Raw genomic sequence first — 27,098 nt, 5'->3', positions numbered from 1 at the left:
AATTTTAAAAAAATCTATAGAAACAAATAGATTAGTGTTTACCTGAGGCTGGTGGCTGGGCGTGGGGAGGTATATCTATCTAAAATTAACAACTCAGTGAATTTCAGTATATTCAGAGTTGTGCAGCTGTCACCACAATCAGTTTTAGAACGTGGTCATCCCCTGGCTAAAAAGCCCTGTACTCATTAACAGTCCCTTTCCCCCTAACCACACTCCCGCCCCCCCCCCCCCCCGCCGCCATTTTCTGTGGATTTACCTAGATGATATTTCATCTAAATGGAATCGTACAGTAGGTAATGCAGTCGGTCGTGTGTGGCTTCTTTTACTTAGCATAAGGTTTTCAAGGTTCACCTGTGTTGTAGTATGTGTCATACTTCGTTCCTTTTATTGTTGAATCATATCTGCCTTTGTGTGAACAATACCACTTTCCTCCATTCGTAGGATTTCTCCACATCCTCACCAACACTTGTTATGTCTCTTTTTAATGTGAAATGATACCTCCTTGTGGTTTTGATTTGTATTTTCTTGATGGCTAGTGATACTGAGTATCTTTTCATGTGCTTTTTGGCCATTTATATATCTTCTTTGGAGAACTGTCTATTCAGATCTTTTTTAAGTTTATTTATTGAGAGAAAGAGAACAAGTGGGGAGGGGCAGAGAGAGAGGGGGACATAGGATCCAAAGCAGGCTCCGTGCCAATAGCGGAGAGCCTGATGCGGGGCTCGAACTCATGAACTATGAGATCATGACCTGAGCTGAAGTCAGATGCTTAACCGACTGAGCCACCTAAGTGCCCCAGATCATTTTTGTATATGGTCTGAGGAAGGGGTCGAAATTCATTCTTTTACATATGGATACCTAGTTGTCCCAGTACTGTTTGTCAAAAAGACTATTCTAGTTGTCTTGGCACCCTGGTTGGAAATTAATTGACCGTAGGTATGAGGGTTTATTTCTGGTCTCTCGATTCTGTGTCATTGATCGATAGGTCTATCCTTATGCCAGTACTGCATCGCCTTGATTGCTATAGCTTTGTGTAGTGCATTTTGTAATTGGGAAAACATCTTTATATTCGAGATTGTTTTGTCTATTCTCGATCCCTTGAGTTACCAAATGGATTTTAGGATGAGCTTGTTAATTTCTGCAAAGAAGCCAGCTGGGATTGCACTGAAAATGATGAGGGACAGAAGCAGGAAGATGTTTACCCTTATCCAGGAAGCTGACCTAAAGCCTGCATAGTTTTGATACAGATCAAATACATGCCGGTTACTACATTCTGTAAGGGTCTCGCGACTGCCTCTATATCTCCAATAGTTAATATCGAACTGAATGACAAAGGAATCTTGCAAAAGTAGTTTTACGAGTAGACATTCAAAGAAATTCAAAGAAATTTTGGTAATCTGATATTCCCAGCATGCCTCCTTCCCTCTGATTACTGAGTATATATAACCACCAGCCTCACACAGCAAAAGTACAGCACCTTCTGCCCATGGGTCGGGTTCCCATGCTACTTAAATACACTTAGTAAGTTGCACTGTCAGCGGCTCAAGAATTCTTTCTTTACTGTTGGCCTCAACCCCCACATAATTTTTGGTAGCCTGTATGGGGACAGTGATGAAAGAAATTCAGGAGCTTCAGTGCAGCTTGGTAAGTCTTCTTTACCCCCAGTATTTGTTTCTTACTTGTTCTTTTTCGGAGATGTCCTGAATAGTATGACTCTCCAGAATGTGCCTTGTCCAAGTGCTCAGGAGAGAACCTGTGCCTGTGGCTACACTACAGGGAGGGACAAACTTCTGCCCCTCAGCTGGACACTGGTACCTTGGCCGTAACAGCGTTGGTCAGAAATCAGGCTCTCCCTGTTTTACTGGCTAATTTATTTATTTTTTTTTAGTGTTTGTTTATTTTGGGGACTGAGAGAGACAGAGTGTGAGCAGGGGAGGGCAGAGAGAGAGAGAGAGAGAGAGAGAGAGAGGGAGACACAGAATCCGAAGTAGCTTCAGGCTCTGAACTGTCTGCACACAGCCTGACGCAGGGCTCAAACTCAGGAGCCATGAGATCATGACCTGAGCCGAAGTCAGACACTTAACTGACAGAGCCACCCGGGAGCTCCTGTTTTGCTGTTTTTTATAATGTTTGTATTCTTCTTGGGCTTGGGATGGCCATACATGTCATTAGGGTGGCTGCCAATCTTCAGACCCCCTAAATAGACCAGTGTGATCCCTCAATGAGTATAAAATTCAAGATACATCTTGTGTGCTTCCCGAAAGGGACAGGTGGGAGCTGTTCCCATTTGGGGCACTCACCCAACAGGGGACCCCTCCCTTGGGACTGGATCACGGCTGAAACTCATGAGAAAGTTGCCCGGGTTAGGTAGGAGTTCCACACTGCCATCTTTTCATGTCTCTCATTTGACCTTCCCCATCGACTGTTTGGTGTTCTTGGTCCTGCTCTCGGGGTAAAGGTACCTTAGATATCTCATGCGTAATTCGATGTGAAATGGCTGCCCCTTCTAAACAAAGGCCAGGACCTCCACCCCATCCATTACTGCTAGATCCAGAGGCTTACGAAGGGTATCATTATTGGTCACCAAGCCTACCGACTCCCCCAAAATGGAAAGAGGCAGCCTCAATGGTTGCGGCATTTCAGTCCATCTCCCCGCACCTACTGCAGGTTAGGGTGCAATAGGGGAAGTGGAGGGAGGCCCACATCCCTCCTCAAGTAGTACAGGGGTGTCAGAGCAGTCAGGGGAGGGTGCCTCCTGCCGCCCTGAACCCCAGGAAGCTTCAGCAGTGTTCCTGATAGGATGCCATTCAGAAGCCGAGGGAGATTTTGGTCAAGGACTCTTAGTTAATGTAACTATGGATGGGATCCGCTTCTTCAGTCCCAGAGGATTCCCTGTCTCCTAACACAATGGAGTTAATTTGGATTTAAAGAAAAAGTGCCGAACCCTACTCCCCACCCCAAAGAATAAATACTGCCCCCTAGTTAACACTGCCAATAAAAGATAGAAACCCAAGTGCCAGGGCGTGCAGCTCACTCTCTCGAGCTTGCCTGCTCTCATATCTCGAGAGTGTCTTTTTCACTTTAATAACCTTTCCCTCCCCACTTCTTTTACTCATCTGCTGTGCTGCATGTCTGTCCTGAGCTCCTTCCTGAGACAAGACCAAGAACCTTCAGCATCCGCTTTAGGTCTGGCTGGGTCAAGGCTCCAGGGATCGGGGTCTCCCCAGTTCACACGGCAACACCTTTGGCAGCCATGAAGGGACAGGGTAACAACAGGTCGAGTGACCGTCTTCATCGGTGAGGTTCTCACCTTCCTTGTGCTGGACAGTTGCTTAGTCACTCTTTGTTCTGCTCTCTCTCTCTGATCTCCCTGGGGAAAGGCCTCAAAAGGAAACAAAAAATTCCAGTATGCCAGATTATATCTCAGTACAGGGGAGACTTCTCCTGTCTCTCCCAAGGACACGCATGTTGATTGAAAGGAAGGATGGGCAGGGGTTCCCTCTTGGGGGGCACGCTAGGCCAAAGAGGGCAGCAGGTTGGGGATGCCCACCTGCATCAGGATGATAGTGTGATGGTTCTAGGGAGATGTCCCAGGGCCCAGACTCTCCAAGGTGGCGCTCTTGGGGTTCAGCAGGGACGCCTCTAGCCCAGGAGACTGTCAACTTTCTTTCCTCTAAATCCTTGATCCCATCCCACCCCGCCTTGAGATGCATCTTGAGAAACTAGAACCAGTTTGACCCTGGCACCTTGTATGCTTCCTTCCCACGTCGGCTTCTTTGTAACATTGTCGGCCTCAGTATAAACTAAAGGATGGGGAAGTCTGACCAGAAAAATGGACTGAAATCCCATATGGTCAGGCTTTTACGGATCTGTACCCAAACCCTGATCTGTCCATGCTCTTTTAGGGGCCCTGAGAACACCCACCTCCTCCACTCCTCAATCCACCATCAGCTCACCTGCCTTAGGCCTTGTACTTCTGTTAATCCGCCACAAGCCTGTGTTCTGTCCTGTTCTGTGTGCCCACCCACCTTGTCTCTTTGTAAACAGGTTGCTGCCAGGATCCTGTACAGCCCCCCCCTCCCCTTTTTACTGAGTTACTCGTCTCCTCTTTGCTGCTGCTTTTGTGTGTCAGATCTGAAATCTGTCTCGAGAGACCTGGATGAATGTCGCCTGATCCTTGTACGTGGAGGCGTCTCCCTCCTTCGTCTCCAGGTTAATGGCTGTGATAAACAGAGCCAATTGTCTGTTATAGGTCTTCCTCGGGATGAGGACTTTAAGGAATATTCCCAAGCAGCTTTTGAAACTCCTTTTGTTTTTTGTTTCAAGGGGGTTCCCTGTATTGTCTGGCCAGACTAGACTGTCTTTTTTCACATTTTGTTGGGGGAAAGAAAATGTTCATCTGTTCTTCTGTCTGGTGACCGGGAGTCTCTTTCTTCTGTTTGGGCGTTTATCGCCTCCAGCCTTGCAGGCAGCACCTCGCCTCTTCTGCCTCCTCCTCCCTCTCCTGTTTCTGCACCACCCTCCACCCTAGGCAAGGCTTACCTAACAGGTTCCTGCACCCTCCTCAGTGCCTGTGGCACCAGTGGTTTCTGGTCCTACTCTCAGTGTCAAGGAGCGGAGAGCACTCCAAGCTGTTGGGCCACCTCCTTATGAGGTTCAAACTGAAACACCTCCCAGGTCAGCAAGAAGGGGCCTAACGGTTCCCTTGGACTTAAACCACCCCTCAGATTTCCCCACAGGTACCCCAAGTAACATGGATGGTGCGGAGCAGATTGATTGACTTTTAGTGGGCACAGGTGCAACATATTTTGATGTAAAGTCAATTTAAGTTTGTTTATTGTTTTTAAGTTTATTTATTTTGAGAGAGAGAGGATCCCAAGCAGGCTCTGTGCTGTCAGCACAGAGCCTGAGGTGGGGCTCGATCTCATGAACTGTCTCATAAAGCTTTCATGGGTAATGGTTACAAACAAGTAGGTAGGTTGAATAAATGAAAAGGTTTCTAGGTAAAACTTTAAATGGCTTTCAAGATCTTTTGTAGCATGAATTTTTTTTTATGTTTATTTATTTTTGAGAGAGAGAGTACCCATGCAAGCAGGGGAGGGGCAGAGAGAGAGGGAGTCAGAGAATCCAAAGCAGGTTCCAGGCTCTAAGCTGTCAGCCCCAGTGTGGGGCTCAAACTCATAAACCATGAGATCCTGACCTGAGCCAAAGTTGGATGCTTAACCGGTTGAGCCACCCAGGTGCCCCAGTAACCTGAAAGTTTTAAAGTTTTGCTAAGTTAAATGATAAATTGGATTGAATTCATTGGATATCCATAACCTTTCTAAATAAGGTAAAATACCTAAAGCATTGTTTTCTGAACATAGGTTTGTGTTTTTGGCTTCTTATTGTGGAGAAACTGACAAGGTTGCTTTCCTCATCATTTCCATCAGCCTTAATTATGTTTAATAGAATTTTAACTTAGAAACCTTAGTTTCCAGTGAACATGAAGTAGTAACCAATTGTGAACTGTCTGCTACACCAGAATTCTTTAGATTGGCAAATTTATGAATATAGTTCATAATTTCTAAAAACATGTTTTCCCATAGCACAATCTTTCAACAAAGCATGCTTAACAAGAGACTCAACTCTGTATGTAGGAAAGTGGGAAATGTGTTAGGAAGATACAAGAAATGAGAATACATTTTCTTGAGAGGAAAAATAAAGTAATTTTGTCCTAAAATGAGACTATTTAGAGAGAGAAGGCTTAGGACAAAGCCTGAGTGAAAAAGAAAGTTGTAGAAGGTTTGTCAAGGCAAATCTTTGAAAAGAACTTTGTATGTAATCATGACTAAGATTCAAATGATCTCTTATTGTCAGCTTGGTTAGTTAAATATGGAGTTTTATAGTGATCTATGATCCTGTTTAGGCATGTACCATGAAACTTCGCAAGATTCAAACTCTAAATAAAGTCTTTTTGACTGATTAGGCTGGTTTATTTGGTATGGTAAGCTACTTGGGAAGTTGTATCATGGAGATGATGATAAAGGTTATGTTGTTTGGGTAAATGCTGTAACTGTTCTAGAAATTATATGAAATTCCTGTAGTCTTAGTATGTTCTGGTACAAGGTCATCATTTGACATTCTGAGCTTCAACATACCTTTTGGAGGACACGATGAACCCGTAACAGCCACTAACAGGGTTCTCTCCTATTCCTCTCCACCCCAGGCACTCCGTATGCAATGGCCCTGGTGTCTGCTGATTCCCGCATTGCAGAACTTCTCACGGAGCTCCATCAGCTGATCAAACAAACCCAGGTAAAAAGCTGCAGCCCTTGGCTCCTGGAGGGCAGCATGTGAGTGGCAGGGGCAGGGGCAGGGGTGGGGGGTGGGGAGGGTTGTGTTCAGAGAGATTGGACGTGCAGGAGCCCAGGTGATGTGAAGAATGCGTTTTAAGAACGAGAATGTGGGGGTATTACTACCCTTCCTGCTGGATTTTCTATCAGGGGCAGGATTTTGTGATTCTTTCTGTTTAATGACAGCTATATTGAGATCTGGTTCACTAGTTCCAAGTGTCCGATTCCAGTGGTTTTGGTGTATTTACAGAGTTGTGCAACCATCACCACGATCAATTTCAGAATGTTGACATCATCTGACAAAAATGCCCTGTACCCATTATGGCCATTCTTCTTTTCCCTCCACCCTCTTATCTCAGCTGAACACAGATACTCTTACTGGGCAGGATATTCCAGGAGTGCAGGCAGAGGTTCTCTCCCAGGAGCTGGTCAGGGCCAAAACTTTTTTGGAATGTGCAGGATCTGAAAACACAGGCCTGTTGAGTTCAACTTTTCCGGCACAGCCCCCCGTCCCCAGCCCTTGGCCTAGGCTCCCTTAGAGCGAAATGATATTGGAGCATCTACATTTAATACAGCATTTCTACATCAGCTATAGCAGCAGTGTCAACACGAGTATGCCTAACATTTGGAGGAGCCGGTGTGGGGTCGGGATAGACTTCAAGAAACAGCCTGTCCTATTGAGCCATTACATACACTTTCATATTTTTATACTAATTTGGTTACCCATTTCGCCCCTTCATCCACTCCTGTTTGTGCCTTATAATACGTTTGTGTTGAACTGTTCCTTTGGGCACTGGTACCAGAATTATCATATGACTTCTTTACGTAAGGCAGTTGAGTTTTACTGGCGATACCAGGGTGGTACACTGTTGAACTATGGTCATGGTAGAATTCAGTTTCATTATAGAACAAGTTAGTAAGAATTATAGACTTATTTCTTATGCCTTCCCACCGGAATTGGCCTTGCCCACTTACTAGATATCTTACTTAACTAGATACTGTCCTGGACAATAAAAGTATACTTTACAATATTTGCTTTATTACGGTTGGTCACGATTCAGTTATTTCTGGGTTCTGGTGACAAAGCCAGTCACCCTGTTGCAGCTCACAGGCTTGTAAAGAGACTGGTTTTCATTGTGTGCCCTTGTACAGCGGGGCTCACCTCCTCCCTATGGGAAGGACCTAAGCGATACTCAAAGTAACAGCCCTACCTCTGCCAGCTGTACCTCAGGATGTCTTATTTTGATCTGTTCTTGGATCAAGGTAGTCATGGTGCATCAATATAAATTATAAAAGCCCTGTACAGGTGCCCTAGAAGGGCCGCCACAGGTTTAGAAACCCGTGCTTCCCCTAGGTGTGTCCTTGGAGCTCAGTGGCTAGAATGGAGGGCCATTGCCCCATGGGTGCGCAGCCCCCGTCTAGATTAAAATAGCCAAGAGGCCCTGAGGGGCAGGATGGCAAACCTTTCCCAACAACACAAGGGTCCATGAATTATCCAGCACTATCTGTTGGATTGACCTGGCCCAATACACTAACTCCTCCTCATCTTTCCAGGTGGACACACACTCCTTGTCTTCCTCCTACCAGAGAACTCACCTTAGTCTGTTCATTTTACTAATCAGTCTTCCTCTGAATGCCACTTCTCCTTTTTTTTTTTTTTTTAATTTTTTTTTTTTCAACGTTTATTTATTTTTGGGACAGAGAGAGACAGAGCATGAACGGGGGAGGGGCAGAGAGAGAGGGAGACACAGAATCAGAAGCAGGCTCCAGGCTCTGAGCCAACAGCCCAGAGCCCGACGCGGGGCTCGAACTCACGGACCGCGAGATCGCGACCTGGCTGAAGTCGGACGCTTAACCGACTGCGCCACCCAGGCGCCCCTGAATGCCACTTCTCCTTAAAAGTGTATACGGGGCACCTGGGTGGCGCAGTCGGTTAAGCGTCCGACTTCAGCCAGGTCGCGATCTCGCGGTCCGTGAGTTCGAGCCCCACGTCGGGCTCTGGGCTGATGGCTCAGAGCCTGGAGCCTGTTTCCTGTTCCGATTCTTGTCTCCCTCTCTCTCTGACCCTCCCCTGTTCATGCTCTGTCTCTCTCTGTCCCAAAAATAAATAAACGTTGAAAAAAAAAATTAAAAATAAATAAATAAATAAATAAAAGTGTATTCAATTGTCCCATAAGGCGCACACTAGCACCCGTCTCCCCTAAAACCCTTTCTGTCTGTGGGCCAGTGTACTTTCTCCAGCACGCATTTTGTTGCCATTGTTGTCTACTGGCCTGGGTGCAGTGAGGAGACCTATTTCGTACTCCAAAATGCTGGGTGCCCTATACTGGATGTATGGTGGCCACACGTAGATGTATTTTAGCCTGAATGTATCAAATGGCCTCTCCAAACCTTCTTCACCTCAGGGCAAGAAGGTTCCCCAGGGGAATTTGGACCCACCATGAGATGCCTGCTGCTTTAATCCTATCAGAAAGCCATGTTTTTCCATTTAAAAAGATATCTTTTCATTCACAAAAATAAGAGTGGTGTGTGTTTGTGCACGGCCTATTGGATGTGCCGCTGCTATACTTTGGTCCATTATAATCAGGGTCCTCTCCAAGCATTCGGTCATCCAGGTTTATAGTTACACAGGGACCCATCTCCTGGGAGCCATGCACCACACAGTCATGTGGCCCAGAAGGGAGCGGTTCCCGGAAATTCCTTCCCAAATGAAGTCTTTTGTAGTGGGATGTAACCTGAAAAGTAAGGGTCAGGAGATGCCGGTATAAATATTTCTGGGGCCTCTGGCCTGGGATGCGGGGTGCCACAGCAGGATAAAGGGCCGGCCTCATGCCTGTTGACCTCACCCTTGCAGGAAGAGCGTTCACGGAGCGAACACAACTTAGTGAACATCCAGAAGACCCATGAGCGGATGCAGACAGAGAACAAGAGTAAGTAGCTGGGCTCACAGGAGAAAGGGGTGTGGGCCGAGACAGGGAACCTGACTGTTACTAGTGTCGGACAGGATTTGGACAGGATTTTTGCATGTACCTACACAACCCGAAATGAACCGCTCCTTAGCCAGAGGGACAGTTTTCCCTTAGGCTGTGTGATATATGGTGACCCAGGAAACAGCAGATGACTTAGCACTAAGGAGCCTTAAAATCCCCCAATTCTAGGGACTGGGACGTCAGTGAAATGAGGCTGCATCCAGGGGAACCCCTTTGGGCACACAAGCATCCCCAGTAGGCTGGTGTTTTCTAGATAGAGCTTCCCTCGCGTGCAATGCACATGCCCCAGCGGCTCTCATGCTCAGCCTCCTGGGTTGGTGCTTTCCAACCCTGAGCAGCTTTGAGAGTTGTTGTCTGTCTTCCTCTGTGCTGACACGTATTTTCTGTCATGCGATGGCAGAGATTAGAAAGTCCTCTCCTGACATGTAATGATGTGATCTGTACCATATGAAAATGTGAACTCGTCGAACATGGGCATCTGCCTCAGAGAGCACTTCTGACCCAATAAAGCTCACACCCTGGCCCGTGGCCTCTGTAAGCCTCCGGAAGTCTGATTTGGGTGTACTGGAAGCAGGGCCACGTGACCACCAGCTGCCCCTTGCCCACGCCTCTTTCTCTGTTCACTTTGCAGTCTCTCCCTATTACCGGACAAAGCTGCGTGGGCTCTATACAACCGCCAAGGCCGATGCGGAGGCGGAGTGCAAGTGAGTACTGTCCCACCGCCCTGCCCTCATCTCTCCTTCCCCGCCCGTGTGCTGGGCTCCAGAAGCCTACAAACCACAGCCCCAGCTGCCTTTCCTGCCACGGATAAGCAGATTCCCACTCCCCAGGCTGTCCCTGGGGGCTTGCCTTCCCTAGAGCCCACTTTTGGACCTCTCTTTCCCAATAGCCCTGCTGTTTTATAGATGGCAGTGAGGTGGGGACCAGACCCCAGCACTGCCATTTACCAGCCACAGTGACCTTTTGAGCAGGCCCTTCCGTCGAGATTCAGTTGCTCCATCATTACAATGGGGATAATAACCATCTACAGAATTGTCAGCATATGAGACGGTTGTATATATAGTGCCTAAGACCAGTGTTTTTCAAACTTCTGATCATTACCTGTGGTAGGAAATACATTTTCTGTTGTGGCTTAATAATAATAATATTAAATACATAATCATCATGTTAATAATATTAATAAAGACTCCTATTGGCCTTACTGTGCCAGGCATTATTCCAAGTACTTTATGTATTTATCTCAATGCTCAGAGCCACCATTTTACAGATGAGGAAACTAAGACACAAGGGGTTCCATAATCTGCTAAAAGACATACAACTAGTAAGTGGGGGAGCCCAACTTTAGACCCAAAGTCCATATTTCTTGGATACCATGCTAGAATGGTTTAATGATTGTCTTCTCACATTTATTTTATATGCACATATATCATAGAATTGGAACAAGAAATAGTTTGTACTGTTACTATGTCTTTGTGTGTGTGTGTGTGTGTGTGTGTGTGTGTGTGTGTGTGTGTGTTGTTTTGTTTTAAGTAATCTCTACATCCACTGTGTGGGGCTCAAGCTCATGACCCAAAGATCGAGAGTTGCATGCTCTTACGGCTGAGCCAGCCAGGTATCCTCTGTTCTGTTTTTTTTAAATGCTGGTTGTTACCCAGGAAATTAATTTCACAACTCACTAATGAGTTATGGGCTCCGTTAAATACTGGCCTGCACATGTGGTGATGGCCAGCACCCTAAACATTTCTAGTGGTTCCAGATCTTCCTCTCCTCCCATCAGGCTCTTCATGAGCACACTGCCTTGTGCTCATGGTCCCAGATTTTCGTCACTTGCTGTCATCTTTGTTTTACAAACCTTTGCTGGCACCTGTGTCTGGTGCTGGCCATCCACATATAGAGACATGAGGATAGCAAAGACCCTGCCTTCAAGGGCAAACGGTCCGGAAAGGAGAGGCACCCTAAGAAAAGAGTTACAGGACAGTGTGGTTGATGGGCCAGCAGAGGTGGGCTCACTGTGCCTGCAGGCCTGGGATGGCCGCGGGGAGGAGGAGAGACTTGAAGTAGGGGTCAGCAGGTGGACACGGCAGAGGGGACAGTGTGTGGAGGCTGTGGAAGAGTGCCCGCTGGGGGCGCCTGGGTGGCGCAGTCGGTTGGGCGTCCGACTTCAGCCAGGTCACGATCTCGCGGTCCGTGAGTTCGAGCCCCGTGTCGGGCTCTGGGCTGATGGCTCGGAGCCTGGAGCCTGTTTCTGATTCTGTGTCTCCCTCTCTCTCTGCCCCTCCCCCGTTCATGCTCTGTCTCTCTCTGTCCCCAAAAAATGAATAAACGTTGAAAAAAAAATTAAAAAAAAAAAAAAAAAAGAGTGCCCGCTGGACATGCGCACTGGGGGACTGAGAACCAGTCCTGTGTGGCTGGGAAGGGCAAGGCAGCATGTGGAGGGCTTCCAGGAACTGGGTTTTATCCTGGAGGCCACAGGGAGCCAGTGAGGATGTAAAAGGAGAGAAACCTCTGGCTGCTGTGTGGACGGTAGACTGGGTGAGATTCAGAGCCAGTGAGGAGATCAGGCAAGAGGTGGTGATGGGATTGAGCCAAGACAGTGGCTGTGGGGATGGAGAAGCAAGAGTGGGTTCAAGGGCAGATTCTGAAATAAAATTAGGGGAATCAGGGGCGCCTGGGTGGCTCAGTCGGTTGGGCGTCCGACTTCAACTCAGGTCATGATCTCACGGTTTCTGGGTTCAAGTCCTGCATCGGGCTCTGTGCTGACAGCTCACAGCCTGGAGCCTGCTTCGGATTCTGTGTCTCCCTCTCTCTCTGCACCTCCCCTGCTCATGCTCTGTCTCTCTGTGTGTCAAAAATAAATAAAAACGTTTTTAAAAAATTAAAAAAAATAAAATTGGAATCATTTGGGACAGGGGAAGGTGAAGATCCCAGGGTTTTTTTTAGCTTAGAGGCACCAGCTGGGCTCCCTGTGCTGGTCCGGGGAGGAGAACAAAGGGTGGGGCTGACTTAGGCAGGGGGAGGCACCGGCCAGGGGGAGGCACGGAGCGTTCTGACCGCCAGCCGGCCTTCCAGCCCACCCTTCCCCACCGCCTCTTCTCCCTGATGTGCAAGTTTGTCATCTGGCCATAGTCAGGCCCTTTCCCGCTCACCTGCACTGGAGTTGGGCTGGCATGAGTTAGAGGGACACGCACATTAGAGAGTAAAAGGCAAATGGCCCTTCCAAGCTTAACTGCTGGGAAAGTGACTGCTTCAGAAACCAGTCTGGTGTGGGCTCCTCTCTCCCATTGACCCACTGGGAGTTAAACACTTAGAAGCTTATTTCCTAATTTCAGGGCCCAGCCTCTTGCAGTTCTGCCACTTTACTTTTCAGACTGTCAAAAGTTCATACATTTATTCACTAGACTCTGAGTCCTTGTCAGCACCGGGTGCCGTGCTGGGCCCAGGAGCACATGAGGGGGCGAAGTGCCACCCTGCCTGTGGGAGGCTCCGAGTCTGGGAGTCTGGGTGGGGAACACATGTCACGGTGTGTTCCCGCGACACTCTCCTCCACCCATACATCTCCAAGCAGATTAATTAAAGCCCTCAGGAAAGTGAAGAGGCGCCAAGAGCCGGCGTCAGGAGTTAGTCCCGTGACACGCCGCTAGCTGACTCCTTAACATGCTGCTGCTCTTTCCTCCACATGCTCTTTCCTGCCCCCCGGCTGGGTTTCATCCTCCTGCTTGCAGAAAATGGAAAAGTGCCTGTGTCTTCATTTAACAATTTCTTTTTTTTTTTTTTCTTTTTTTTTTTTTTCTTTTTTTTTTTTTTCTTTTTTTTTTTTTCCTTTTTTTTTTTTTTCTTTTTTTTTTTTAAAGGGCTTGAGGTTGCACACTGGCTGCAGAGGTCAGAGGGCAACAAGATCAAAGATTTCACTTTCCAGAAATAGGCAGCCATTCCCAGGCAGGAACAAATTATTTTCTAGCCTTAGTGCAAAAGGCCTTCTGCAAGAGTGGGAGGGATGGGGTCCTCAGTGATACTTTGGCCACAGACAGTGGCTTCCCACCACCCCGAGTTCCGGCTGGGGAAGATGGTTTTAGCCCCGGCTCGGCTGGCGCAGGCAGAGGTGTAGGTTAGCTTCCCAAGGGCCTGAATGACTCCCAGGCTAACATGGCAGGTTCCCAGAGGAGAGAATGATTTGTGGTCTGAGGACGGTCCTTCCGCACCAGGTGCTGACCGTTGGCTGCGGGCGCTTGCGGCGTAGATGTTGTTCCAGGCTGCAGACCAGAGATGGCGCTCTAGTCTTGACCTGTTCCATAGGAAGGAGGTCTCGTCCACTTTTTTCCAGGGTTATGGCCGTTTTCCATTGTGTAGTTAGTAAGTCTCTTATGGGAGATCATCGAGATTATGTGAATATTCCAGGTCAAGCTGTCTCTTAGATTTGGCATCTGTTTATGGTTCTTGTTCACAACAATTGGGATTCTTTTTCTTAAAGCTCCCCAGGGGATTCTGATGTGGTTGAGACCCACTCCATTAATGTCTCACAGAGTACAGTTTAGGACATACTGCATAGAGCTGTGTTCTTCAGACAGGCCCAGCAGCAATGGTCAGACTCCCAGGTTCCCTTTGGCCTCCTGGCTTTTACTCCCCTCCTGTCCTGGTGCCTGACTGCCCTGTGTCCCAGTGCTCCCGGCCTGCAGTGGCCCTGGCTGAGCCCTCCCTGTGTCCTGTGCCTGCCGCGCTGAACTGTGATGCTGCAGGCATATCAGGTGACATGTCCACCCCTCCCTGCTTTGGACTGCCCCACTCCATCTGCCTGACAAGCTCCACGAGAGCCTGGGACCCAGCAGGACACAGCTGCGAGGCTGTATCGTGCTGTGTCCTTATTTGTCTCCCTCCTGCTAAATGAAGGCCTTCAGAACTACAGGGGCATTTACTAAAGGTTTACTAGAGGAATAGCTATGGGAGAGGAGAATAAATGACCCAAAATGGAGTCTGTGCTGCTTAGTCCTATTGAAATGCTTTTTGGGGAAGAGTCCTCAAGATCTAGGATAAAGAAATCTTCCTCCAGCGAGAACTGTGTTCAGTCTGCTGGATTGCCTGGGCCCCAACCACTCTGGAACCCCGTAAGTTAACTCCAGAGGTTTACTGGGGCTGTGGCCTTTCGGAGACAGATTCCTTCTACCCATACCCCTGCTCTGAGCTGAGAGGACTCCCCACAATCCTCTGGAGTGTCTCCTTTTACACGTCCCAGCGTGGGCAGACCCCGAGCCTTAACTTCCACCCTGCGAATCTCCAGACTGTTCAAAGCAGCCAGACCTGTAACATGCTTTCTTCAGGCTTTGTCAGATGCAGTTCTCTCTGCTTTGCTTGCCTCTCTGCGATTCTCTTGGATTCTTTGGCCTGCTTCCTCTCACTACCTTAACGATTCTTTTATGCTTTTAAAATTAAAAAAACACGGGTGCCTGGCTGGCTCAGTCAGTGGAACATGTGACTCTTGATCTTGGGATTGGAGGTTTGACCCCCGACCCACGTTGGGTGTAGAGATTACTTAAAATTAAAATAAATAAACAAACCAAACCAAATAAATAGGGGTGCCTGGGTGGCTCAGTCAGTTAAGCGTCCGTCTTTGGCTCAGGTCCATGATCTCACAGTTCATGAGTTCGAGCCCCGCGTCGGGCTCTGTGCTGACCGCTCGGAGCCTGGAGCCTGCTTGTGATTCTGTGTCTCCCTCTCTCTCTGCCCCTCCCCCACTCACACTCTGTCTCCTCTCCTCCCTCTCTCTCTGTCAAAAATAAACATTAAGAAATAAATAAATAAGCACTTAGGGTTTATAGTTTTTGGCAGTAGGGTTGATCTGAGTTACTCACGCTGCTGTAAGCAGAGACGGAAGTCTGTGCTTTGTGCTTCATCCTGACGCCTTCTCTCCCTTCTCCCCACCCTCAGTATCCTCCGGAAAGCTCTAGATAAGATAGCAGAAATCAAGTCTCTGTTGGAGGAAAGGCGGATCGGTGAGTCAGAGATGCGTCTTGACCAGGCTGAGTGAGGCTTCTGAGAGCAGCAGCCACGGCTCCCTGCAGCCTCAGCCCTGTGTGCTCGTTCCGTGGACTTCCGATGGGGGGAGCGCATCTGTGCAGCCCGGGTCTGGGAGGGAATGGAGACGCTCCCCTGCTCAGAGGCAGGGGCTCCCCAGCGTCCCTGTGCAGACCTGGAAGGTTTCATCCCCCCACCCGTGCTCGTCTCCCTTCCTCTTGGGCCTGGGCAGGTGCCTCCTTCCCGCTACCTCCACTCGCACTTCTTTCTGTCGTAAACCCTGGCTGCTCTGTGAGGGCCGTTCTAGGATGGAGTTTACACAGGTGCTGGCTTCCAGATCCCTTCAGGCCGCCCCGGCTCTCCCACCTCTCTTACCGTGAGCCCACAGCAGGCAGTCGCCTCCCCCGTCAAACGTGTCACACCGCCAGCGGGGTCCGTGTGAGGTTGACTGGGTGTGTGGCGCCATGCCTGAGGAGGCCAAGGGTCTGACTAAGGAACCTAAAGTTCTTTTACCTTTATGTGGAATAACAGCACATTCTAATAGTAGAAAAGCACACCTAATTGTACACACAGCTCTGTGAAATTTTCACTGACTGAACATCTGATGTGACCAGCATCTCAGAAGCCCCCCTTTTTGCCCTCTTTCGTCCTTCACACCAAGGGACCCCCCTGACCCGACACCTCACCGGTCCGTGAGAGTAGTCCGCAAGTGTTTCTCCGTGGGCATCTGGCGGAAGGGGCCGGGATCCCATCTGGGCCCTTGCTGCTAACTCGGGAGCTGGGGTTCCAGGCCGAGCTCCACTGGCAGCTCAGTGCACGGGTGGGCCTGGGGGAGGCGCCCTGTCCCCGGTGCCTCAGGGGCTCGCTTCCTTCCCACAGCGGCCAAGATTGCGGGCCTGTACAATGACTCGGAGCCCCCTCGGAAGACCATGCGCAGGGGGGTGCTGATGACCCTGCTGCAGCAGTCGGCCATGACCCTGCCCCTGTGGATCGGGAAGCCTGGTGACAAGTGAGGGCAGGCCCCGGGGTGGAGGGAGCTGATAAGTGGGAGGGGCTGGACCTAACACCTTGTCCCACCCTCAGGCCCCCGCCCCTCTGTGGGGCCATTCCAGCCTCTGGCGACTACGTGGCCAAACCTGGAGACAAGGTGGCTGCCCGGGTAAAGGCTGTGGATGGGGACGAGCAGTGGATCCTGGCCGAGGTGGTCAGCTACAGCCATGCCACCAACAAGTGAGTCGACACCCACGCCTCCGTCTGTGCTCCCGTTACACCTGTGCGGCTGCCCCTCCCCCACGTGCAGGATGGGAGAAGGGCTTCCCTCGGGGTGCCTGTGGGGACGGGGACGGTGTGTGGAGCAGGCTCCTTGGGCCCTTCCCTGCCCCGCTCGTGGCTCCCCGACTTGGCGCACCTCCCTGCATCCACCGTTTTCCTTTTGTTCGCCAGGTATGAGGTAGATGACATCGACGAAGAAGGCAAAGAGTGAGTGTGCTGGTCAGGGCGGGACCATGGAAGCTGCTGGGAAGGAGCCCCCGCCTGGCCGCGGGTTGACCTAAGCCCCCCATCCCCCAGGAGACATACCCTGAGCCGGCGGCGCATCATCCCACTGCCCCAGTGGAAGGCCAACCCCGAGACGGACCCTGAAGCCTTATTTCAGAAGGAGCAGCTCGTACTGGCCCTGTATCCCCAGACCACCTGCTTCTACCGTGCCCTGATCCACACGCCCCCACAACGGGTAAGCAGCCCCCACGGGAGAGACCGCACAGGACACGACGACTGGGCTGACCCCATGGGTCATGGGGTCACCGTCCACCTCCCTCCCCTCCTGACCACCTCCTCTAGCCTCTCTGAGCTAGGAGGGTCCCGTGCGTTGCCCTGTCTCCTGCTCACACTTCCCCGCAGCTGCCCTCCGGCCCTGCCCCCTACGGCAGTGCCAGCCAACCCCTCTCCCACCTTCAGAGTCCCAGCAGGCCCTGAGTGGAATGTGACCCACGAGTCCCCTAGTCTCACCTCACCTGCGCATTTCGACAGGCAGCCCTGAGATGGGAAGGCCCGTGCCGGGGCCCTTTCTCCGTCCCCGGCTGCGCTCCCTCATGCTGGTCACCCTTCACCTCATGGTGGGGGAAAGGCCCTTCTCCCCTCTTCCTCCAGGATTCCTGCCTGCTGCCCTCTGGGTTTTTCTTGATCCCCTTAACAGAGGGTCCTCAAAAGGCACCAGATCCTCTATGTAGGATCTCCCCATATAGACAGTAAGTCTCCCTCCTGCTTGCTCTTTGTTGCTGAGAAAAGAACTCCGTCCTAGCAGGGATTAGGTTCAAACATCTAGACTTTTTGAGCAAGGTTGGGGACAGGAGAGGCTGGGAGCCCCAGAGGTTCTGCTCATTCTCGGCACAGGGCCTCGTCTGGGGGTCTCTGACCAGCCCCTCCTGTCTGCCCCCTACTGCAGCCCCAGGATGACTATTCAGTCCTGTTTGAAGACACCTCCTATGCGGATGGTTACTCCCCTCCCCTCAATGTGGCCCAGAGGTACGTGGTGGCTTGTAAGGAGCCCAAGAAAAAGTGAAGTGGGCTGGCAGACTCCAAATCTCCTGCCGTCCTCACAGGGGAGTGCAACAGAAGATTTTGTGATCAAATAAATATTGTTCCCCTTTGCCCATGTCTCCTTGGCTTTGCTTTTCCAGGCCCTTCTCCCCCTCCTCCAGACAGGACAAGTTGGGGAATTGGAGGCCGCGGAGGAGATGGCCGCATCTGGTCCCAGCAGGCATTTAGTTTCAGTTGAGGTTTGCTCTTTGCTCGCATTAGAGACTCAGGGTGTTAACACAAACGGAATTTTATTCTCGACCCCGGGGTCAGGCCGGGTCACAGCAGCGGGGCCGCGGGCGTGCCTCGGGGAGCACCACTCACAGGTGCGTGCGGAAGCGGAGGCTGCAGCCCGCCATCTTCTCTGCATAGTGGGCGTCAAAGCGCTCGTTCTGGGCCACGGTGAAGGTGGTCTTCCAGTCCCCCGCGACGCCTGTGGGCACGAGGAAGAAGGGCAGCGTGGCTGTGCGTCCTGGCGGCAGAGGCGGCCCCGGGTGGCTCGGGCAGCTCTCGCTCTGCTTCCACGCTTGCCTCCCCGCCCGGCCAGCCGTCCGGGCGCTCACCTTTCCTCATGAAGGCCGAAACGCTGTGATCCATGATGTCAGGGGGTATGGTGGTGTAGTTAGCCATGGGGTTCTTCTTCATCTCCTTGAAAGACGTTTGCTGGGTGATGAGATCCACGGTCTCCTCTGGCAGGGTGCGCCCCACAAACTCCAGGATCTTCTGAATTTCCCTTTTAGGGTTCTGGAGCAGCAGAGGGGCTCTTCAGTAGAGGTTGGGATCGCTCATTGAGCGAACAAAAGGGGGCCTCCCAACCCCTTGGGGGACCTGGCCGCTTCCGCTTCCGGCCCTCCCAGCCCCAGCTCCTTGGGCCTGCCTTCCCTGGAGGCACATTAACTGCCACCGCCCTGTGACCCTGTAACAAGCTCTGCCTGGGTCCCAACGGGTGAGGGCAGGGACAGGTGAGGGCAGGGACAGTCGTCTCTCAGAACTCTGGCCCCAGGGAGAACAGCAGCAGCAAATGGCCAGTGGGTGGCGAGGTGTCGCTCCGGTCTGAGACAAGCCCTACAGTGTTGCCCCCCGGGTGGCACCGCAGCTCCATGTCCCGGGCGGGAAGGCGGGCTGGGGGGGGTCCCGGGGACTGACGTGGGGGCTGCCATGGGGAAGGTGGCTGAGAGGGCCTCGGCAGGTCCCTGTGGGCTTCTTGGCTCTCTGGAGAGAAGTGGCAGCAGGTGACCTCACCTCTTTCATGTCCTCATAGAAGAGGTAGAGAACAGGGTGGGTATGACTCAGCTCCCACCACTCCCGCACGTGCTGATACCAGGACCCGTAGGACACTGGGGAGAGGGCAGGGGCAGGGACACAGAGCTGGCATTAGTTTTGACTGACCGCTGCTCAGCTCCACCCCACTCCTTCCTCCAGATTGAGCCCCACCTTCTCCAGCCATGAACTTCTCCAGGAAGCTGTCCCAGGTGTCAGGGTCAGGGTGCACCTTGGCCATGCGGTAGAAGTGGTAATAGGAGACAGCCACATCCTTTGCGTTGCGGGCAACATAGACCACCTGGAGGGGCAGACGACCCCCCCCCCACACACACACACCCACGCATCATCACCACACAGTGAGCCAGGCACTGGATGTTCCACCTTTCACAGCATCCCTGTGAGGGAAGTTATCCCTGGTCTGACCAGAGGGGAAACTGGCTTAGAGGCTGACTTGTTTGTGTCCCCGGAACCCTATTTGATGCTAATCTAATCCCCTCAGTGTGCCACACCCAGATTTGGAACCAGGCATGCCCCACTGTCACCAGCCCCCTCCTCTGCGGGCCTGGGGAGGCCTGCAGAGAAGACTGCCTTTCACAGCTCTGCACAGAGGAGGCTCACTTTCACCGACTTCTACCACAGGATGGGGCAGACAGCCTCCCCCCTTAAGATGAGACCTTCCTCTCAGGACCAAAACTGGGATGGCTTCCTCTGCCACTCACCTTGACCTTCTGATCCAGCAGGGTCTGAGGGAGCAGGGCCAGGGGCAAGTGCGTCTTGATGATTCGTGGGGCCGGTGTGTCTTTCAGAACCTCCATACCTGTGCCGTGGGCGGGGAAAGGTCTGCCGAGCTAGAGCCCAGTCCTGCCTCCTCCCTCCGTTCCACGTGGCCCTAGAGCCCTACTGCACACCTGTGGGAATCCCTGGAGCCTTGAACTCAAGGAAGGGTACCCGGATAAAGACGGGGGCCCTGCGACACTTCTCCAGATCGCCACCTTGGTAGATCATGTCCAGGATCTCGCTCACCCAGGTGGTGCCTGGAGAGCAGGGAAAGAGGAGGCAGACAGGGCTGCGGGTGGCCCCCTGCTGGCCCAACGCGGGACTTGTGGCCCAGGAGAGGGGTGGGTGGCCCTCATCACTTACCAGATTTGGGGTAGGTGCTGATAAGCAGGTCATCGGACCGGGCCTGGAAGTTCTGCAGTGGCCCCAGTGCCTCGGCAAAGTACTTGATGAGAGGGATCCCCTTCACGTACTGCAGTGGCGGGCGTGAGGTGTCCGGGACCAGCTCCATGCCGCTGCGTCAGGGGCCAGAGTGCAGCCTACTTCCCTTAACATCACAACATGCCATCTACTGAAACCTTTGCTTTAAGATAAGGGACTGAAGGCTGGGTGACTTGCCCCCACTCACAAGGCTAGCGAGCGGCGGGGGCTGGGGTCCAAAGCCACACGTAACCTGCAGAGAGGGTCACAACGCCGGCTGCACCTTCACCTGAAGGGCCTGAAAAATCCCAGAGCTTGGGGCCACACCCCAAACCAGTTAAATCACTCTGGGGGCCCAATCCCAGTTTTTGGGAAGCTCTCCAGATTCCAGTGTGCACTTGAGAAAACTACTCTAGAGGCTGCCTGTCCTAAGTCCCCGCCTGTTTTCTTTTTCACACTACTTCCTGCTTCAGCCCCTGGCCTACTGCACTGGCCTCCTCGCCCTGTCGTCCCCTGGAGCTCCTTGGGCCCCTCACATGTGGAAACATCCCAAAGGCCAGCCTGTGACCCCACTTGTCCAACCACACTCCATCTTGGCTCGGAGATAAACACAGCCAGCTGAGCAACTGAGCTTCTTTTAGGGGCTAAAGTCTGAGATGTAGATGAGCAAAAGAGAGGAATCACGGAAGGGGGTTTCGGACCGGGTTGCGGTTGGCAGACTGCTTTCCCGAGGGAAAGCACAAGGATGCCATGCCATCAGAGGCAGCAGCAGAGAGAGAGGATCTGGAGAGAGAGGAGCTAGCGACGCCAAGTGAGGGAGGTCTGGCCCAGCCCAGCCCACCCCAGCACTCACCGCACCTCTCTGGATCTTGGCCTTGTGGCTCCTTTGTGCTGTGGCTTACTGCGTGCAGTTGTGGGGAATACAGAACTGCTTTCTGAGCTGAAGCGTTTCTAAGTCCAAAGTGGGAGGTCTCTGGAGCTAGCACTGGGATCTGGCCGTCCTCCAGGAAGGAAAGGGTGGAGTTTAGAGTGGGAGGGCCCCCCTGTGCTCCCCTCCTCAGCACCTTAGCCAGAGCCAAGCTTAGACTGACCCGAAAATCCAAGATATGGGTTTAGCATGCAGAAAATAAGAGTGAATCTAGACAAGAGGGCCCAGTAAGCTTTCATTTTTGTCTTTTGGGGGTTTTTTCAAGCTGTAATCCTGGCTCCTGACCTGCCTTCCTAACTCCACCCCTGGAGGGCGGGCCAACCAACAGCTTTTTCTAATGGATCCAGCCAGTTGAGAGGGGGCAGGGTAGAGAGGAAAAATGGGACACTCCTGTGAGCAGGGTCACTCACCTTCCTGGCAGGCCAGTCTTGGAGATGCCAAAGGTTCAGGCCGGGGGTGGCACACAGGCCCCCAGCAGCCCAGGGATTCTAAAAACTGTTACTCTTGACCTCTGACAGCAAGGCCAGTACAGAGCAAAGTGGGTGGGCAGCGTGACAGAGTCTGGGGTGGAGCAGAAAAGGGGGGAAGAATACGGAGTCTAATAACCCTGGGAGTGAGTCCAGCTTCATGATTCCCAAGGGATTTCATGGAGATTCATTCATGGTTGGTAAAAGAACCATGGCCCCCAGAAGGTGCTTTTCTCTCACTGGGTCTGAAGGGGCTCTGCAGACACAGACAAGAAGGAGTTGGGGCTTAGAGAGCCACGGGGCCCCATGGGGGTAGAGTATCCCCCTCCCCCTTCCACCGCACTCTTGGCCTCTGTCCTTCCTATTTGTATTAAAGTCCAGAGTCAAGCTGGGCACTGGATTTGGATGGGCTCTGAGTCAAGAGTGTGTCCCGCAAGCAAAGCACTGTGTGATGTCAGAAGCGTGCTAGGGACAGCTGAGGCACCCGGGCCTCCAGAAAGAGGAGAGGCTCATCCACACAGGCCAGCAGCCTCTCCCTGCCTCTGCTCTTCTCTTCAGGCCCCAGTGATTGGCAGGGCCTCTGCCTCCAGCCCCCAGCAAACAACAGGAAGTTCCGTTAACTCAAGACTCTTTATTGTGCTCAAGTAAAAACCGCCCAGACCCACAGGAGTGGCACAAACAAGCAGTGGGCGGAGGATCAGGTCTCCAGCATGTCTGTCCAGTGTTCCTGTGGAAACAAGAGGACCGGTCAAAGGCAGCCTTGGGGGGGTGGGGCGGGGGAGGGGGGAGGCTGTGGCCTGTGTGGATGGTGAGCCACCTCTCACCTCTTCTAATTCCAAGTTCTCTTCTTCCTCCTCGGTGCCCATCTGGCACAGCCAGATCAGGTCTCCCCACAGCAGTGAGTTCTTACAGCTACCAAGGGGTGCAGTTGGTAGGAGACACAGTCAGGATCACAAGCCTCTTCCAGGCTAGGCCCTGAGTGCCAAGATAAGGACTCAGCTGCCCTGGGCCTGGACTTGGACAACCGACACCATCTTCCCAAAGGTAGGCCAGGCTGGGGCAGGGGTGCTGGACTCACCCAGGGCATTGACCCTCTAGGGGCAGAAGCTGCCCTGGCTCCTTCTCCAGGAACTCCTCTGCAAGGCAGATCACGTGGGCCCTGAGGCGGCAGCCAGGGTGGGGGCAGCACAGGGGGCCCTCTTCATCCTGTCAGAGGTGGTAGGCAGGTAAGAGAGAAAAGCGGGAGGAATGATGTAGCTAAACACTCAGAATTTCTATGGACCAGATACTGTTCCAGGGGCTTTGCATTAAACAATCCTGTGAGGCACATACTACTGCTATTTGCATTTTATAGATGAAACTGAAGCACGGAGAGGTTACAGCACTTGCCCACAGAGGCCAAGCTAATCAGTTTCCTCTCAGCATGAGCAGTGATTATATATTTTTAAAATTTTTTTAACGTTTATTATTGAGAGACAGACACAGAGCATGAGCAGGGGAGGGGCTGACAGACGGAGAGACACAGAATCCGAAGCAGGCTCCAGGCTCCGAGCTATCAGCACAGAGCCCAACGCCGGGCTGGAACTCACAAACCGCGAGATCATGACCTGAGCTGAAGTCGGACGCCTGACCAACTGAGCCACCCGGCCGCCCCATGGGCAGTGATTATATAAACAGCACGGCCACTGCAGCCACATCTATAGTTCTTCCAGCTAACCGACCTCAGGTAGGTCACTTAATCTCTGAATGGCAGGTACTCAATTTACATTTCCTGAGAGCTCCGAAGAAGTCAGGCCCATCCTTTCAGTTAATCTGTTAAATATGTATTGTCTGTTTTCCCGGACCCTTTTCTACAGCAGTGAACAAGACCTGGCCTTGTATGGGCGGTGGGAGAAACTGACAAGATGAATAAAACACCTAGCATGTTAAACAATAAGTGTTTAGGTTAAAAAAAAAAAAAAAAAAGGCAAGGAAGTGTACAAGAAAGAATTGCAGTTTTAGATGGAGAGCCGAGGAAGACTTCATGGAGAAGGGGAAGGTGGCACTTTATAAAGACCGAAAGTCTAGGGAAGAGCCTTACAGTCAAAGGGGAAAGGCACAGGCCCTGAGCAGGAGGGTACTGATTCTGAGGAATGGCAGCGAGTAGGCTCATCCCCATTTGAGAAACGAGGGCAAAAGGTGTTAGTGGGCTGCCCGGTCCCTCAATAAACAGCTGGATCCCAAGTCGTCTGAACCCTGAAGGCCAGGTGGAGCCGCTCACCTGGAAGGAGCGCGCGCACAGGGCGCAGCAGGCCTCGGCATCTTGGTCAGGCTCGGACTCCAGGTCAGCTAAGGGTCCGGCACGGCGCTTCGGGGCCGCGGCGCGGGGCGGCGGAGGCCCAAAGGTCAGCGGCATGTGCGGCGGTGGCGGTGGGCAGAGGTCACATCGGAAGTCGGCGCGCAGCCAGCACACGGTGAGCGGGAGGCGCACCCAAGGCGGCACGCGCAGCATGTGCGCCAGCACGCGCAGGTGGAAAGCGAAGGCGGCCTCGCTGCGCAGGCGCGGGCCCACGTGAGCCAGGCGGCGTGAGGCTTGCGGGTGCTGCCAGGCCCACTCGAACTGCGGGCGGAGAGTAGGGGCTTCAGGGACGCCCCAGGAAGGGGGCCGCCAGGGGAAGGCCCGAAGCCCCAGCCCATTCTCCCACCGTCCCCGTCTCCTTTCTTACCCTAAGGGCGGCCACGGCGGAAGGGAAGCCGTGCACGATAAGCACCATCGCCCTGGGGAAAAGAACGAGGGCCGGCCTGTGAGCCCCCCGCCTCACCCCGCGTCAAGCTGAACCCCCTCCCCATGATTCACCCCCAGTCCTACCTGAGAGTGAAGTCCTCATGCCAGGCTTCAAACCTAGTCCGCGAGGCCCCGCCCCCTTCGCGAAGGTGCATCCTCTCACACCTGCCAACCTCTGGCCCCGCCTCCAGCACAGGCCCCGCCTCCTGCCCTCCCTCTGTCCTCTCCCTTGCAGACTCTCTCTGATACAACCCCAGCCTTGTTCATCAGCCGCTGTCACCGGACCAACCCTAGATCCTCAGTCCTCTTCTCACTCAATCCCTGCCTCTTAGTCCCACAGCCGAGTTTCACAGGGCTCCGCCTCCCCACCGTGCTCCTCCACCCTTGGTGGCATTGCACCAGGAACTCGCATCCCGGCCCTGCTCTCAGCCACCGCACCGGCTCCGCCCACTGTCACTGGCTTGGCCCCGCCCCTCTCGGCAGGCCTCTCCTCAGAGCCTCGCCTCTCCCTGGAAGCCCTGCTCCAGACAGCAATCCACTCCCTCTTACCAGGGCCCGCGCCCGCTGGTCCGCCAGGCCCCTCCTTTCTTGCGGCCCCCGTTGTGCTGCTGGACCCTACGAGTAGGGTTGACGGTGAACCCCACGTAGACGCGACCCCGGTGCCGAGGGTTCAGGCAGTAGAGCAGATAGACGCCGAAGAAGCGCCCGGGCCTCGCCGCGTCCCCCCCAGGGCCCATCGGGACTTGTGGGTTGATTGCTGTGGCCTATGACCTTAGGGAGGACTGAGTTGCCAGGGCCGCAAGATGCCTGTCTCGGAAAAAGCGTTTGGAGGCGATCCCGAGATACCCTAGAGGCCACGGCAATGCAGATTCGCGCACCCTCTCCTGACTGACTGGTGCTAGGGTGTCCAAACCGGCCCACGGGACCCGGGATGCTGTGCAGGCGGCGGGCACTTATTAGCGCCCGATTCGGTCCTTGGGCTGACTCTGATTGGCTGGCTGATGGTAAGCGCGGAAACCTAGGACTGTTGGAAAGCTGGACTTGCGTGAGGGCGGAAGTGCCGGGTTTACAAACGCCTTAGTAAGGGCGGAAGTCGAGACTCTGACGGAAGTGGCGTCGGTAAGGGCGGAAGCGGTGTGGCTACGTGGGAGCTGGGATTCCATCCCCGCTGGGCTGCCGCCCCTTCTGGGCTGCCGCAATGGAACTCAGCGCCGAGTACCTCCGGGAGAAGCTGCAGCGGGACCTTGAGGCAGAGCACGTGGTGAGTTGAGCGGTCTAGATTCGCCCAACGAAGGGGAAAGAGGACCTGAGGGGCGGGTTTCATACTCCCCACACCGTTGTTCCCCATAGGAAGTCGAGGACACGACTCCCAACCGTTGCGCGTCCAGCTTCCGAGTCCTGGTGGTGTCGGCCAAGTTCGAGGGGAAGCCGCTGCTTCAAAGACACCGGTGAGGCCCCGGGAGCCCTTCATTCAGCGCGACCCCAGCGCCGGGACCACAACCCTGGCCACTCCCCTCAACCTAACTCCCTAACCCCCACCAGAGCGGCCCCGCACGGTGAACCACGACCCCAAGGATGCCGCCTTCATGGCCCCTGTATTGACACTTAGGCCCTCTTCCTCTTTGGTCCGCACGTCCTGGGGACACAACCTGGGAGACACCTCCAGTCTCCCTGATCACCCTACATTCTGGGATCGCGACTCAGGCCTCCACCTACCGTTTCCTAACCCCATCTTTCCCCCAGGCTGGTGAACACGTGCCTAGCAGAAGAGCTTCTGCACATCCATGCCTTTGAGCAGAAAACTCTGACCCCAGAGCAGTGGACCCGTGAGCAGCAGAAATAAAGAGACCTAGGCCTGCACAGCCACTAAATTATGAATCAGGGCCAGCTTCTGTGTCAGCGTGTTGTGGGGGGGAGGGTGGGAAAGATGCTGAGCTTTAATCTAGAGCCTGGTTTCTCCCTGCCCCACCCCACCCCCACTCTCCATTGTCTTACTTTGGACAAGTCTTTCACACATCTACAAGGCCTTAAGTGTTGAATCAGATAAAACAAAACAAAACAAAACAAAACTGAGCCTCAATTAACTCACACACTATCGTTTCTTCCCAACAGAGGCTACTGGTATTGCCTTTTGGCTTCAGCTAACACCCAATTACTTTACAAGGATTAATATGATCTAAAATCTACTGCCTCCACTGTAAGTACTCACTGACTAGTGGGCAAGGCATTTATGAAAAAGGAACCAACATTCACAAGAGGGTGAGTTAAGTAGAAGTCAATCAAAGTTCCCATGGTACAATGTCTCATATCTGACTTAAGCAAACAAAAAGCCCAGTTAATACAGAATATAGTAACAGGATGTCATGGGCCTGAATAATGCTGAAGTTCTTTTGGAAAAAATAAAACATTTAAGCACATGTAGTCTGAATATTTTCTCCCAGTCTGTCTTGCCCGTTCATTTTCTCAGTGCATCCATTTCTCCTTTCTAATTAGTGCTTTTTTTTTTGTTCTGTATCCAAAACATTTGCCTACCTCAAGGTTGTCAACATATGCTCTCATGGATTCATCTAA

The 27,098-nt window shown here is 52.5% G+C and overlaps 4 protein-coding genes across 16 annotated transcripts in view; 2 read left to right on the top strand and 2 right to left on the bottom strand.

The window, feature by feature from the left end:
• The window catches only part of SGF29 (SAGA complex associated factor 29), a 32,104-nt gene extending 14,124 nt beyond the window's left edge, over positions 1-17,980 (top strand). For 4 of the 5 annotated variants that reach the window (XM_047839470.1, XM_047839474.1, XM_047839473.1 and 1 more), the window contains 9 exons: positions 6,209-6,297; positions 9,190-9,265; positions 9,957-10,029; positions 15,245-15,309; positions 16,211-16,340; positions 16,415-16,561; positions 16,775-16,810; positions 16,901-17,063; positions 17,775-17,980. In XM_047839470.1, the coding sequence (XP_047695426.1) occupies positions 6,223-6,297; positions 9,190-9,265; positions 9,957-10,029; positions 15,245-15,309; positions 16,211-16,340; positions 16,415-16,561; positions 16,775-16,810; positions 16,901-17,063; positions 17,775-17,891 (882 nt within the window). In that variant the 5' untranslated portion in view covers positions 6,209-6,222 and the 3' untranslated portion in view covers positions 17,892-17,980. Of the gene's footprint in view, positions 1-1,626; positions 1,645-6,208; positions 6,298-9,189; positions 9,266-9,956; positions 10,030-15,244; positions 15,310-16,210; positions 16,341-16,414; positions 16,562-16,774; positions 16,811-16,900; positions 17,064-17,774 lie in introns of those variants that run through there. The other variant, XM_047839475.1, reaches the window with a different exon arrangement.
• A 162-nt stretch (positions 17,981-18,142) lies between these two features.
• On the bottom strand, positions 18,143-21,537 carry LOC125154810 (sulfotransferase 1A1). Of its 6 annotated transcripts, none has more exons than XM_047839468.1 (8): positions 21,222-21,537; positions 20,312-20,487; positions 20,080-20,205; positions 19,891-19,988; positions 19,343-19,469; positions 19,151-19,245; positions 18,472-18,652; positions 18,143-18,341 (listed from the first exon to the last, which is right to left on the bottom strand). In XM_047839468.1, exons 2-8 carry the CDS (start codon positions 20,457-20,459, stop codon positions 18,229-18,231), a joined length of 888 nt encoding a protein of 295 aa, XP_047695424.1. In that variant the 5' UTR covers positions 20,460-20,487; positions 21,222-21,537; the 3' UTR covers positions 18,143-18,228. The 6 variants fall into 6 exon arrangements, with proteins under 6 accessions (XP_047695424.1, XP_047695425.1, XP_047695420.1 ...); XM_047839469.1 differs by having other exon boundaries at positions 21,227-21,537; XM_047839464.1 differs by having other exon boundaries at positions 20,312-20,621; positions 21,222-21,536.
• Positions 21,538-22,379: 842 nt separating this feature from the next.
• SLX1A (SLX1 homolog A, structure-specific endonuclease subunit) lies at positions 22,380-25,579 on the bottom strand. 4 transcript variants are annotated; one of them, XR_007147930.1, is made up of 6 exons: positions 25,077-25,564; positions 24,469-24,520; positions 24,024-24,362; positions 22,842-22,969; positions 22,588-22,738; positions 22,380-22,490 (listed from the first exon to the last, which is right to left on the bottom strand). XR_007147930.1 is itself a non-coding variant. In XM_047839461.1 (6 exons), exons 1-6 carry the CDS (start codon positions 25,262-25,264, stop codon positions 22,461-22,463), a joined length of 825 nt encoding a protein of 274 aa, XP_047695417.1. In that variant the 5' UTR covers positions 25,265-25,562; the 3' UTR covers positions 22,380-22,460. The 4 variants fall into 4 exon arrangements, 3 of the variants coding, with proteins under 3 accessions (XP_047695417.1, XP_047695416.1, XP_047695418.1); XM_047839461.1 differs by having other exon boundaries at positions 22,588-22,675; positions 25,077-25,562; XM_047839460.1 differs by lacking the exons at positions 22,380-22,490; positions 22,588-22,738; positions 22,842-22,969 and having other exon boundaries at positions 22,978-24,362; positions 25,077-25,579.
• Positions 25,568-26,944, top strand: BOLA2B (bolA family member 2B). The gene is made up of 3 exons (XM_047839498.1): positions 25,568-25,788; positions 25,878-25,975; positions 26,271-26,944. Exons 1-3 carry the CDS (start codon positions 25,726-25,728, stop codon positions 26,368-26,370), a joined length of 261 nt encoding a protein of 86 aa, XP_047695454.1. The 5' UTR covers positions 25,568-25,725; the 3' UTR covers positions 26,371-26,944.
• Positions 26,945-27,098: the final 154 nt, after the last annotated feature.

This window comes from Prionailurus viverrinus, chromosome E3, assembly GCF_022837055.1.
Source record: "Prionailurus viverrinus isolate Anna chromosome E3, UM_Priviv_1.0, whole genome shotgun sequence".
In the NCBI taxonomy this organism is placed as follows: Eukaryota; Metazoa; Chordata; class Mammalia; order Carnivora; family Felidae; genus Prionailurus; species Prionailurus viverrinus.
This window is presented reverse-complemented; position numbering and strand designations above follow the sequence as displayed.

Excerpts from the sequence above, each read along its gene's own strand:
- LOC125154810 (XM_047839468.1), bottom strand. The coding sequence starts at position 20,459 with ATGGAGCTGGTCCCGGACACCTCACGCCCGCCACTGCAGTACGTGAAG. Across the intron at positions 19,989-20,079 it reads GGCTCCAGGGATTCCCACAG|GTATGGAGGTTCTGAAAGAC; the intron begins GTGTGCAGTAGG and ends CCCACGGCACAG. Across the intron at positions 19,246-19,342 it reads GAAGTTCATGGCTGGAGAAG|TGTCCTACGGGTCCTGGTAT; the intron begins GTGGGGCTCAAT and ends CCCTCTCCCCAG.
- SLX1A (XM_047839460.1), bottom strand. The coding sequence starts at position 25,264 with ATGGGCCCTGGGGGGGACGCGGCGAGGCCCGGGCGCTTCTTCGGCGTC. Across the intron at positions 24,521-25,076 it reads ACCAGCGGGCGCGGGCCCTG|GGCGATGGTGCTTATCGTGC; the intron begins GTAAGAGGGAGT and ends TCTTTTCCCCAG. Across the intron at positions 24,363-24,468 it reads CCGCCGTGGCCGCCCTTAGG|TTCGAGTGGGCCTGGCAGCA; the intron begins GTAAGAAAGGAG and ends CTCCGCCCGCAG.
- BOLA2B (XM_047839498.1), top strand. The coding sequence starts at position 25,726 with ATGGAACTCAGCGCCGAGTACCTCCGGGAGAAGCTGCAGCGGGACCTT. Across the intron at positions 25,789-25,877 it reads ACCTTGAGGCAGAGCACGTG|GAAGTCGAGGACACGACTCC; the intron begins GTGAGTTGAGCG and ends TGTTCCCCATAG. Across the intron at positions 25,976-26,270 it reads CCGCTGCTTCAAAGACACCG|GCTGGTGAACACGTGCCTAG; the intron begins GTGAGGCCCCGG and ends TCTTTCCCCCAG.